Source organism: Cynocephalus volans, chromosome 2, assembly GCF_027409185.1.
Source record: "Cynocephalus volans isolate mCynVol1 chromosome 2, mCynVol1.pri, whole genome shotgun sequence".
Lineage (NCBI taxonomy): Eukaryota > Metazoa > Chordata > Mammalia > Dermoptera > Cynocephalidae > Cynocephalus > Cynocephalus volans.
The window spans coordinates 89571837-89584510 of record NC_084461.1 but is presented as its reverse complement, the minus strand read 5'-3'; the positions used below and the strand labels follow the sequence as shown (position 1 = coordinate 89584510).

Here is a 12674-nt window from a genome sequence, read left to right as displayed (position 1 = left end):
TCTCTTTACTAAAAGCACCATAACTATTCCTCTAGAAAACAAAGGTACTGGATTCAACCATTAAAGATGTTTTATTTTTTTCTTCAATTTGACTATAACATTGGATAATTAAGTTGAGCAAATCTAAGGCTCAGAATGCTGTAAGTTTTTACATTCATGTGTAATAGGATGAAGTCTCTTCATTCATGATCCTTTTAAAGGTTTAAGTCTTATATTCCTCATTATTCAGAAACATTTCGGTGCTTTGTAAAGGCGCAATGTCAATTTAGATAATGTAAAAATTATGCTCCCCCTGACTATTAAGAGTCAACACTTTTTCTCCTCTTTTAGAAACGGAAATCTTAATTAAGAAAATTGTAGATTCACACGCAGTTGTAAGAAATAATACAGAGAGATTCTGTGTAAACTTCACGCACCTTACCTCAGTGGTAGCACTTTGCAAAACTATATACAATATCATGACTAGGATATAGATATTGATAAAAATCCATCATATTGAGATTTCCCTTTCCCTTTCTTATTTCCTAAAATTTTCATTCATTCTTACAGTTTATTTGCTTGGGCATGGAATATACTGGTACATCACTTTTCCATTCCATCCCCACCTAGGATTTAGAAATATGGAAAGTTATCAAGTCCTCATAATTCTTACCAAGTTCTATCCATTAATAATTAATGGTGGCAGTCCAATTGCCTATGGTATATCCTCATGAAACTGGACTATATCAGACCTTAGGACATCTAAGTCCACATCTCCTCTTCTCTGCAGAATGACAAACCATACAAGAAGCCTGATATACCTACTTGCTCATAGTTTCCCCAAGACTGGGTTGCAGTAATTCCTGTAAGATAACTGCCCCTTCGTTCTGTCTTGTCACTCACTTAAATATTCACCATCAGTCCTAAATCTCTGATCATAGTGTTTTAGGAAAAAATATTCCTATACCTTATTGACGGAGACAAAGTAAAAACGAGACTTTTCCTCCTAGGAGTACACATTGAACTTCTGCAACTTAATGCATTTCTTATAGCTCCAACTTATTTCTCAAGACACTCAAATACTGTATTTCAAAATGTAAACTGTGGCTTAAATTATTCAATGACAGCTATGTAAGCTCAGGGTCAGAGACCTGAAATGTTGGGCTTGGCTTCCACAAAAACAAGTTGTGTTAAGGAAGGAAGATAAATAACACAGACCCACAGCCCTTGTGCCAGTCAGGTCAAGAGAAAATACTGTAGCTGATTCACAGGTATCATCCACATTTTTTCATTTACTTTTTGGTAAATTGTGAAATGGCAAATGGCGGAACTGAAAGAAAAATAAGTAACAAAACTAAAGACTAAACTAAATGATAAATAAATCAGATTTTTAAAATCAAAATTTGGATCCAGAGAAAAAAATCAGCTCTCTCAACTTATCAAGATATATGTCCCAGTGTCTTATTGCCATGTGACAACTAATAATAACTAATTTGGGGTTTTTTTTTAAGGTTTCATTTGCTACAACAAATTACACTCATGTCATCTTTATGTACAAAGGGCATTTTATGCATTGCTTATGACTAGCCACTTTTTCACAGTTTTATGATTATTATATATATTATTACTACACTTCACCTGGATCCATTAAGGATCTGAGCTATTAGGTGAATTATTGAATTCACTGATTAGACAATCTGTTCCTTTAACTGCCACCTTACAAAGAAAAAAATAACACAAAGGAAACAAAACTTAAAAAGCAAAATTCAAATATAAGACACTCTATGTTAACACCATTTAAGTATATTAATTTAGTAACATAAATAACAAGAAAAATCTAGAATTCTTAGGAATAATATAGCATTAAAGGTATTAACCACAACGCAATAGGCCTGACCACTTCATTTAAAATCTATGTGATGCTCTTTAACAGATGTCTATATATTTAAACTGGCAGCATCAAGAGATATTAAGTCACTGAATTGGTTGGTTGACTGGTACTAATCCTTTCACTTGGGACAGTTGGAGCCTCATGGAACTAACAGCTGGACCTTGGTATTACATAGGGCAAATAATAAAAGAAATTGATGTTTTTTCTTAAATGTACACACACACACACACACACTCACACACACACACACACACACACACACACAACCTACCAAATAAAGTAGTTTATAAACATTCTTGTAATTTAAAGAAAGGTAACCCTTGAACAGTTCACAAAGGGATGTAGGATTATAGAGCTGGAACACCGTTGCTATAGCAAACTTCTTATTTAGTGTTCTGAAGCAGCTACCCGGCATTACATGCTGCAGAGAGGTCTTTATTTCAACCACATTTAACTTTTCACAGGGTATAATAACACCCTGCACATTTCACACAGTGCCTGGAGCACTGATGATTTTTGTTTGCTTCTCTGAAAAAGCACTCAGCTGAAAAGGCTGAACTGTGGCCTATGGGCTGGAATTTATTGGTTCTTTATTTTAGCAGTTTGAATCTACTATTAATGATTTTGCACATTAGCAGCTAATCAAACAGTTTAGATAAGGCTGAGAAGAAATGCCTTGCTATATTCACACACACACAAAGAGCTAGAGTAAGGAGAAAAAAAGCTTCTGTGCCATCAATCACAATTAAGGGAATGCAAAATAAATAACAGCAACCAAAGAAAGAAGCAAAATATAATGTTGTAATTATATAAATTAAGAAGCTAAAGAAGGAACCACAGGTTTTCAAGTGAGAAAATAAGTGGAAATGTATCCTCAGTGTTAGGACAGTTAAGACATATCATACAGAGGCCCGAGACTCTAAATAAAATATACTTTACTATTATGTTAAAAAACACTTACTTCTGACTATATACACATTGCAAAAAAATCACTGTGTGGAGGAAAAGAAGTGGGTGGATAAAGAAACCAATATGACTGTTTAGTGCTCTGATGGGCCAAGAACTAGAGACACTGCAAATAGTGATGAAAAAAACAAAGAACTAGGCACCTAGGCTCTGGATTCTGTCCAGTCAGTAAGGCCAATGGGCTCAGGTCGCTAAACAAAGTGCCTTTTGCTACTCAACAGTATGAGGCAGTTACTAAAGCCTTCATTTTTTAGACCAGCGAACCGAGAGTCAGGGAGTTCAAATGTCTTGATGTAGGTCTCAAATTTAGGAAATGGTAATCAAGATTCAAATCCAGGTCTCTTGTTTTCAAAACAAATCAATGTGGTTTTCCTTTATTAGCACTCACCTCACCAAACCGGAGAAAAAAATCTCCAAAATTCTCCAGAATCTCTCCGCCAGTTGTCAGATTCAATGTGTATGTGTAGAAGAGATGGGAGAATAATCACATAATGAAGAAGAATTAGAGAAAAAAGCATAAAACTGGAAGAAAATGGCTCAAGTAAAGTGGGGAAATGGCAATATGAGAGAGAAGGCTAGAATATTGAAACATTCTTTTTGTAGAACTCTTTACAGCTTTCTCTCAGATATGAAAGTGCTAGGGAACCCTCAGTCACTTTGAGCTCTGTTCTCCAGGCCCAATGAAATCCTAAAGCATGAAAGAAACTGCAGATGAGGGAGCAGAACTCCAAGCAGATATCTTTTTTTTTTTTTTTTTTTTTTTTGTGACTGGTAAGGGGATCGCAACCCTTGGCTTGGTGTCGTCCGCACCGCGCTCAGCCAGTGAGCATACCGGCCACCCCTATATAGGATCCGAGCCCGCAGTGGGAGCACCACTGCGCTCCCAGTGCCACACTCTCCCTAGCGAGCCACGGGGTCAGCCCCCAAGCAGATATCTTAACTGAGGCTCCAGAAAACTAGTGAGGCAACTCTTGAACTGATTTTTCTACAAGTTAGGAAACAGATTTCTGAAACAACATGGCAAAATTCCATAAAGCACTGACAAAGATATGTCTGTGAGCTACTTTGGGTGTGGAGGGGAGAAGAGTCTCAGGAGGCCACATGAGTTTTCTATGAACAAATCTTGCAAAACCAACCATTCAACTACTCAAATTTTATAAACAACATTTATAAAGATATGAATGGTATGCTTATCAAACAGACCTAATGCAACGCTGAGAGAGAGAGTTATTCTCTGGTTAATTATGATTGAAACAGTATCTGTAAATTGAAACCATGCTAAATCTAATGAAGTAAAACATAACTGGAATAAAGTCATGAATTCAATATTTTAAAAACACTGCATAAGTATAAATTCGTGGTAAAAATTTCAGCACAATTTTATTAAATATATTTGGAGATTTTAGAAGAATACAAATTCAACATAAGGCAACAATGGTGCTGTAACTGCTAAAAAAAGTGAATATAACCCTTTTATACTAATAGATATCTAGAATACCCATCAAGGAAAGTAACTGCATCACTGATTAGATAATATGTCAGGTATTGTGGCCACTTTTAGAGCAAACGCTTTAAAGGACTGAGAAACAAACACCTTCAGATGAAAGTACTCATGTCCATATCAAGACAGGCAGAGGGCGTGGGGAATATTTAGTCTGCACAAGATAAGACCTTCTTCAACTATGCAAATAATTGACATGGATAAATGGGTGTAAATTCATCCTGCATCATTCTGTCATAAGGGTGGAGTTACAAGACTCAGATTGGAGTTTACCGTAATGAAGAACATCATAACATCTAGATGGGTCCCGTACTTGGATAGCATACCTAGGGAATTTCTTGGCATTGAAAAAGTTCAAACACTGGATGGCTGTTGAAGGTGTTGGAGAAGAGAGGAGTGCATTAGGCGGGAGGACGGAGAAAAGCTCTCTGGTGGACATTTGCTGTTTTGGGTGGCCAAAGTCTACCGCCCCACTTTGTGTTAATGAAACCTCAACTTTTCTTTATTTGACCCAACATTTTGATCCCCACTGTCAGCCTATTTGTTTCAGATGATGCTGACTCTACTCCCATGTTCTAGAGGTAGAATAAAAGACATAGGCTAAGCCAAAGAGTGGATTTCATTCCTCTGTCAAACATGAGTGTGGTTCAAGAATGGAGGAGACACAATCTAAGTGACACCAAGGAATGGTACAAAGACTCGATTTAATGAGTTTCTGTTGACCTACCAGGGATGACACCGTCTTTTCTGTGAGATTAGCATGATATTGCGATTCTGAAGCTGCAACGGGGAACAGCATCATTCAGGGCCTGGAAATGGAGCCGCTCAGTAGAAAATATGTTGAAGAAAGGATTCTGGTGTTCTCTTTTAGGCTACCACATAACTCAAAGTTTTCGATTATACAAACTAATAAATTTTCTCTTTTCCTAGGCTAGTCTGTATTGAGTTTTCTCTTTCATTGGTGACAGAAAGAATGTGAAGTGATATAACTGCCAAGATCCCTTCCAATAATATAATATCAATAATAAACGATATAAGAGATACAACTTTTAACACCCTAAAAGTTAGGGGCAAAACCCATAGTTTAGTTAAGTGGATATGTGATGTGAGTCCCACAGAGTACGACTCAACAATAGGTAAGAGGAAAGAAAGGCCAAGAAGCAAGCCTTTGACAGTGGTGGTGATTTTAAGACAGACACCCAGGAACAGCTGTTACTGAGGCAGGAGCTACCAAGCTCCTGCTGGGAGGCATTTAAACCTTAAAGAGCTCTAGCTGCCATGCTGCTCTAACGCCAGGATAGACGAGAGGCTCTTTAAAGTTTATTATATCCTGCTGGCAACAGGCATTTCCTATCTCAGCTAAAAGAAGCTTCTTAAAGTAGCCATAGTGAAGTAGGGAGAAAAATGAAAATCAAATTGAGAAAGGTAGTAACTATCATCTTCCAGGAGATTAATGATTTACTATTATTATTATTATTATTTTGGTTACCAGGCTTACTTAGCATGGTTAAGCAGAAGAGTAAGGGCTGATTAGAGTTATCAGGTAGGAATGAAGAGTAATAATACTTATAAAGGCAGCTGATGCAGTGATATCAAAGGAGCTTAAGGTACTGAGTATGAGTATTAATTAGGGATTATTATTAACTCCAAGCACTGTCTGATATTTAAAGAAGAATCATCTCCTAAGAACTATGGGACATACAGTGCTTGACAGGATTTAGAGCAAACCCTGATCTTACGGAACCTACACTTTTGTGAGCCTGTGGAATATCAGAATAGGAAAGATTCCAAGGAAAATTAATACAGGATTTCTCACTACTCTATTCAAGTAGTGGTTGCAACAAGAATGTGATTGCCATTGTCTCTTACCAGCCCATCATAAATTCTGCAAGAGGGTGCTGTCTTTTTCTTTGTACAATCCTTGGATTTTTAACAAAGGAAAAGAAAAACTATACTTTGTCTAATTTATGGAATGTGACTTCTGTATGTGTAGGAAAGATCATCATGCATGGCCATTCAAAGAACAGAGCCCGAATATAATTTGTTCTTTGAGCAAATATGAATCTATTTTCCAAAACAAAAACAAAAACACCCCACCCCCCCAAAAAAATCTAACAGAGTAATCTATTTCTAATAATCTTGATAAATAACAAAGCAAAGAATAGCTGGAAGCAGAGATCCAAGTGCCAGAGAAGAATTTCCTCACAATCATGGATTGCAAAGGCTGCTAGAGGCCTGCAAGCAATACCAGAAAGGAAGAAGGCAAGAGAAATAACAAATATTCTTACATCTGAAGAATAAAGATGAAGGAGGAAGAAGAAACAGAGATTTAATGAGTAAAATCAATTGTCTGCTCTGAAGAAGTCTTGCATTTCCAACAGCACCCTTTTGTTGATGCTGTTTATCACGGTAAACACACCAGGCTTTGGCAATGCAACTGGAATCCATTTCCACAAGATACTGGTTGTCTAGATGCAAGGTATATGCCAGGACAAAAGCAGCTTTTCAGCTAGGACTGCCATATAAAGAAAATGCTCTTATGTGGCTCTTGCTTCATAGCCCTATGTTGTGTCCTACCTCCAGCTGGTCTTTACTGATCTCTTTTTCTATTAAACTATTGCAGCCTCTGCTGTGTACTTGGAATGAATATCATATTAAAATGGATAACTGGACTTTGTCCAATTTAGCTTTAGCCAGCTGAAACAGTATCAATGGGAGAAAATGATGCTGTAATTTTCTCATCTGGTAAAATGTGACTAGAAATCCATGCAGAAAACGTAGCAATATTCTTTAAAATGAAGAACATGCTACAATGAATAGTAATAGTTTGCTTTTAAAAGCACTTGTTAAAATACCATTAGAAGTTCAATAATTACTAAGACGATGTAACAGAGATGTATGAATGTGAATGTTGAGTTTGACTGTTTGCTTTGAACTCTGAGGTGATGTTTTTCTCCGATTCTATTTTCAAGTGTGACAACTGGAAAGGACAATTAAGCAATAACAAAACTACCGATCTATTTTGAAATGTTGACTGAATTCCATCTCCACTGCACAAAGAAAACTACACAGGTGGATACGTGACAGAGTGGGTTTAACATAAGTTTAATTGACATCTCTGAAAATGGAGTTAAAACATGTGAATATATATGTAGACTCTCAATTTTCCAAATGAGATCCTATAGTTGTACATGTGAAAGGATTCATTAGAAAGAAAAGATTCATTAGAATCAACTGATAAGATGTTCTAAAATTTACCTTCATGTGTAATTTGTAATAAAAGAAATGAGTAAACAGATATTCATTGCTCAGGAGAAATAAAATAACCTACTAAATTCTGGAGCAAACTTTTAAAAATACAGTCATGTGAATTGCTAACAATTCTATTAAAAGCAGTACTGCAAAGTGGTTAAGTGGGCCAACTCCAGAGTTAGGTGGAAAGGAACTGAAGCCTGTCTTTGCCACTGCTAACTGTGAGACTCTGGGCAAAATGCGTTTCTCTTAGTTTCTTCATCTGTAAAATGTGAATGATGATGGTAATACTGCTTAAGGTAATTTACAAGGTGAGGCAATTTATGTCAACATTTAGAACAGTGACAGGCCCACAGGAAACAATAAATGTTGGACATTTTTACCAAAACTCCCTCTCAGAAGGTAGCAGAAGATAGAATGAAAGGTTGGAAAGGGAAACCCAGAGGAGAAGCAGAGGTATTGGACTGTCGTCATGTTATTCTTAAGTCTTTGATGCCCATGAAAAGAGCAAATTTGAGCAATAAAATTAATCTATATTCAAACGCCAAGGTACTACTTTCACACAAGTGGAGGCCAAACTGCTCCAAGCACAATGTCCAGAGGTTAACTGTTATCATGGCCATGAAGTGGTCTGATAGAAAGGGAGAGTCCAATGGACTCAGAATAGTTCTGCACCCAGGATATGAAAATAACAAAGTGCTCTGTTATAGTCAACTAGTAACCTGTCTTAGTTGATCACTTATCATGATCACATTCTTTATTTAAATTTTTAAAAAAATTTTATGCAAAAACCATTTATTTATTTTTTAATATGTATTTATTTTTTACTTTAATTTATCCATATACAATGTGGTTGATTTTCGAGTCCCTCTATCAATTCCTCCTTTTCTCCCCTCCCCCCCAATCAACATCACATTCTCATATTCTTTGAAGTCTTGAAATCTTTCAGCAATGTACTGACTGAACTGCCTTTAATATTATTTCCCTTGGGAAGTGAAGATAGCTTCACGGAGGAGAAAGCAAAGTGGTAATTAGGTGGTATCAGATTGTTACCGCTTTCTTTCCGTAAACTAGTTCTTTAAACTACTTTGTTTTAAAATGCACAAACTTCCTTTCTGCCACGTATACATTAAAAGAGCAAATGTTTTGTTCATAAAAATCGAGTTCAAAAAGAACCTTTAAATAGTTCTCTCACCATAATTCTTAGTTTAATGAAAAATGATATATACCTTTTTTATTTCCATTTACTGCTAGAAGGAAAAAATATTACTTACTTTCCATCCCAAACATGGTCACCTCTGTGGAAAATCACCAAGTTATTCTTAGGGTCCAGAGCCACCCCAGAAACTTGGCCTGGTAACAAGTATACTCCAGGCCAATCCAGTGCCTCTTCTACATGGAAATCTAAAAGATAAATTCATACATTTGGTGTAAAAAGGAAAGCTAGTATAGTTTCATGAAGATTCATAATGGTTTTAAGAAGCTCATGCGACAATGCCACTAGATGCAAAGAAAAAAAAAAAAAAAGCCGTGCTCTACATAAAATATACCACATGCACATGCCAAGGGGCCTCCTGAGCTATGAATAAAATCTGTGACTGTGAACTTGAACCAGACTGCTTTCTTTTCCTTCTGATAAGATGCCTAACAAACCAGCTAACCCTTATGTCATTAAAGAACAAATTTGAAATTGCCTTCTTCTTGACAAGATTCTTATACCAAATTAATATCTTTGGAAAATACAAAGGCACTCCTAAGTGATTACAGAAAAAATGGAATTAAAAGATCATATAAATCTTCCCATAAACTTTTTGAGGACACCCCACGTGACAACATGGATGGCATAATTTTAATACAAAGTTTTTAAATGTTGTAAATAAATAACAAGAATGGGCAGTAAGCTTGTTAGTCCATGCATCTCTCTCCCTTTCTCTCATCTGTCTGTCTATCTACTCTTGAGTAAATTCTGGATGATCAAATACAACAGTCTCCATAATAAACCATTAATTGATTATCCCTTGTACAAGGAACTATATAACATACCAATCTCATTCCTCCTAACTTCAGTGTTCCTATAAAAATGGGATACTCTCTTCCACTGTTTATATAGGCATTTCATTGTTTCCTAACATGAGAGAAGGAAAAGACAGGAACTCTGTCACTGAATGATTTCCAAATTATTCTCATTCCTGATCAGAATACATTTATCCTCAGAGAATACCTGGGTTCATTTATGTTAATCTCTTTTATAGACATGCTCATGAATAAAGAGGAATGATGTGTGTATGAATATCTATAAAAATTGAGGATATATAGTTATGAATATAACCATGAAAGCTACTGTATCAGTGTATTTCTTTCCCTCTCAAATGCTTCAACAGAGATGCAGAGAAGTAAAAACAGCAGCGATTTGAGTCTCATTTCTCCCTCCCACCCTCTGGGGGATTTGGCAACATGCAGTGAAGCCCTCAAAGATAGGAATTAAAGTCTGGGGGAAGAATAGAAAGCTCAGGACTTGTACAATCAGTTCCTAAAAATTTGAGAGCATGCTAGCGTGATAATAAGCACTTTAAAATAATTCTCTCCATTATACAAAAGTACCTTTTCACTCAATATATTTCGACCTTTGTACATTTAATATTCTTCCCTTTAATAAAAATTAACAAAACATAGTACAATTAATAGGATACCTAGATCAGTTCTGCCTACAACCTTTGGTGAATCACTCTGACAAATATTCCCTAAGTGTACTTCTATGTAAGACACTATGCTAGATTCTGGAAACACAAAGAAGTAAAACATGGTTTTTGGCCTTGATGAATAAAAGAACATAATAGGGATGTAATAGGATAGGGATACAGTAGCATAAAATGAGAAAAAAACAGGAACCAGATACATATGACATAAAGTAGTGCAGGAACACAGGAGAGGGACCATAACCCTTCCTCAGGCTTGGGCTGCGATAAGTGTGTGGTTAAGGTCTACTCAGAAAGTCTCTCAGAGGAGCAAACACTTATTTGCACTTAAAGGTAAGAGGGTGGGATTCACTGAGTGTAGAAGTGGGCAGAGGATATTTTGGCCAGAAAGAACAAAAACAAAGATGCTTATAATTGCAGAATGTGTTTCAGGATCTTTATGTAATCTGGAAAGGATACTTGTGTATGTCAGGCGGGGGTGGGGGGCATGGGTACAGGCTTAACCAACCCTGAGCTCCGGTTTAGACTCAGATTGGCAAATGAATTGTATTGTATACCATAGAAAGGAGTTTGGATTTACCAATAAGAATGTGGTTTTTAGCTGTGGTGTCTTGACCTATACTATGATTAATTTTGAGGCATGCTGCAAGTACTTTATTAGTAGAAGTAAAGCACACAGTTGGGGAATAATTTACTTCTGAAATATATTAGAGCACATGGGAATGTTACTCTCCCTCATGTGTACCATGACGTGCCTTCCTGAGTTGGAGAGAAGGTGGGCAGAGTTACAGCTGGCATGCCTGAATTTGCAAATAATCCTGGGCATAGCAGTGGATGTAAATGGAGCTGCTCAGATGAATGGCATTCATCATCTATCCCACTTGCTTGTCGAAAGAGGAGAAAAGGTCGCAAATTGCTGCTATAGGCAATTGGGAGCCACTGAAGTTTTTTAAGCATGGGTGACACGATTAAAACTGTGTTTCTGAAAGTGGACTCTGGGAATAGGGTATAAGCATTATGATTAAACATGTCTAGATAGATGAACAGATGGATAAATCATTCCCCAAAGAAAATGTTTTAAATTATTTTAAAGTTGCTTGAATCTCAGGTTATACTTCGTTTATTCTCATCTTGGTTAAGGCTTATCCATTTAGTTGTCATCATTCTGTACTCATGCCCCAGCTCCTGAATCTTCTGGATGAGCTCCAAGGGAATCTCAAAGCTCATGACAATGTAGATATGTAATTACTTTCATCAGATTCTCAGAGCCCAGAACTGCCACAACTAGACAGAATCCCTTGAGGGCAGAGATCATGACTTATTCACTGTTTTGTCACCAAGTTTCATACAGGACCTGGGCCACTGCATGGCCTAATCAATGCACTAAACTAAACTCTATGCTCTAGTCTCTACTTGTTTATGTTGTCAAATACCATTTAAACTCCCTTCTAATCTTATAATTCATTTATACTACCTTTTTATCTCTTGCAGAGTGCTGAAAGCACTGTGAGGATACTCAATAAAAATGCTAATTGACTAATTACTCTTATTAAAGACAATAACCACATATCATGGCTCCTGGAAACTTTCTATTCAGTGGTGCACCAACAGGTACTGGGAGCTATGTGTTCATGAAGGTGCAGAGATACTAACTCTGATATAAAATATGCAATGTTCAAAAACAGTGCATTGTACTGGGGTCAATATGAATCTCATAAAATACTGGAGATAGTCTCTAAAGAACTTTAATCTGGCTATGAATGATCCCAGCTATCATATGCCCTTAGATCGGTAGGTGATTGAAAGTCTGCAAAAAGTACTGACACATAGGTTGTTTTGAGCCTATCTGCACCAATTATAAAAACATTTGTTTGGCACACATATGAATCCTCTTTGGTTGGAAATTTTCAAGAAGGGAAAGCAGTGAATATCTAAAACCTATTTATATTAAAATATATACTTCTGGCAAATTTTCAAAACACTAAAGGTAATGTGTAAAAAACATATGAGGTCTAACAACATGAGCAACCTGGCTCTTTTAGTATTGAATGTTTGGAAAAATTATTTTAAATTTTATTAAAAATATCTTTGCACATTGATTAAGACTACCTAGCAAAGACTTCAAAATTTTAAGGATCTGGGTCTCTATGTTAATCAGAAATTCTAGAATAGTTAAAGGAAAACTGGGTTCATGTTCTCTTCTCCCTAATATCATATTTGCTCAGTTAATTAGTGTTTCTGCTTCCAGTGTCACCATCTTTTTCATTATTAAGCAGTTTTTCCTTTAAGATTAAATGATCGAGAATCAAGGCAGTCATTTAGGACTAGTGGTACATGTAGGGGGAATTAGTACTGATTGTTCTTCCTACTTCTGCTTGTCATGACACAG

At 36.4% G+C, this 12674-nt stretch overlaps 1 protein-coding gene across 13 annotated transcripts in view; it reads right to left on the bottom strand.

Annotated features, from left to right (window-relative positions):
- The window catches only part of PAM (peptidylglycine alpha-amidating monooxygenase), a 282338-nt gene that overhangs the window by 28153 nt on the left and 241511 nt on the right, over positions 1 to 12674 (bottom strand). For all 13 annotated transcript variants that reach the window (XM_063087956.1, XM_063087955.1, XM_063087961.1 and 10 more), the window contains one exon: positions 8864 to 8993. In XM_063087956.1, the coding sequence (XP_062944026.1) occupies positions 8864 to 8993 (130 nt within the window). The remainder of the gene's footprint in view (positions 1 to 8863; positions 8994 to 12674) is intronic.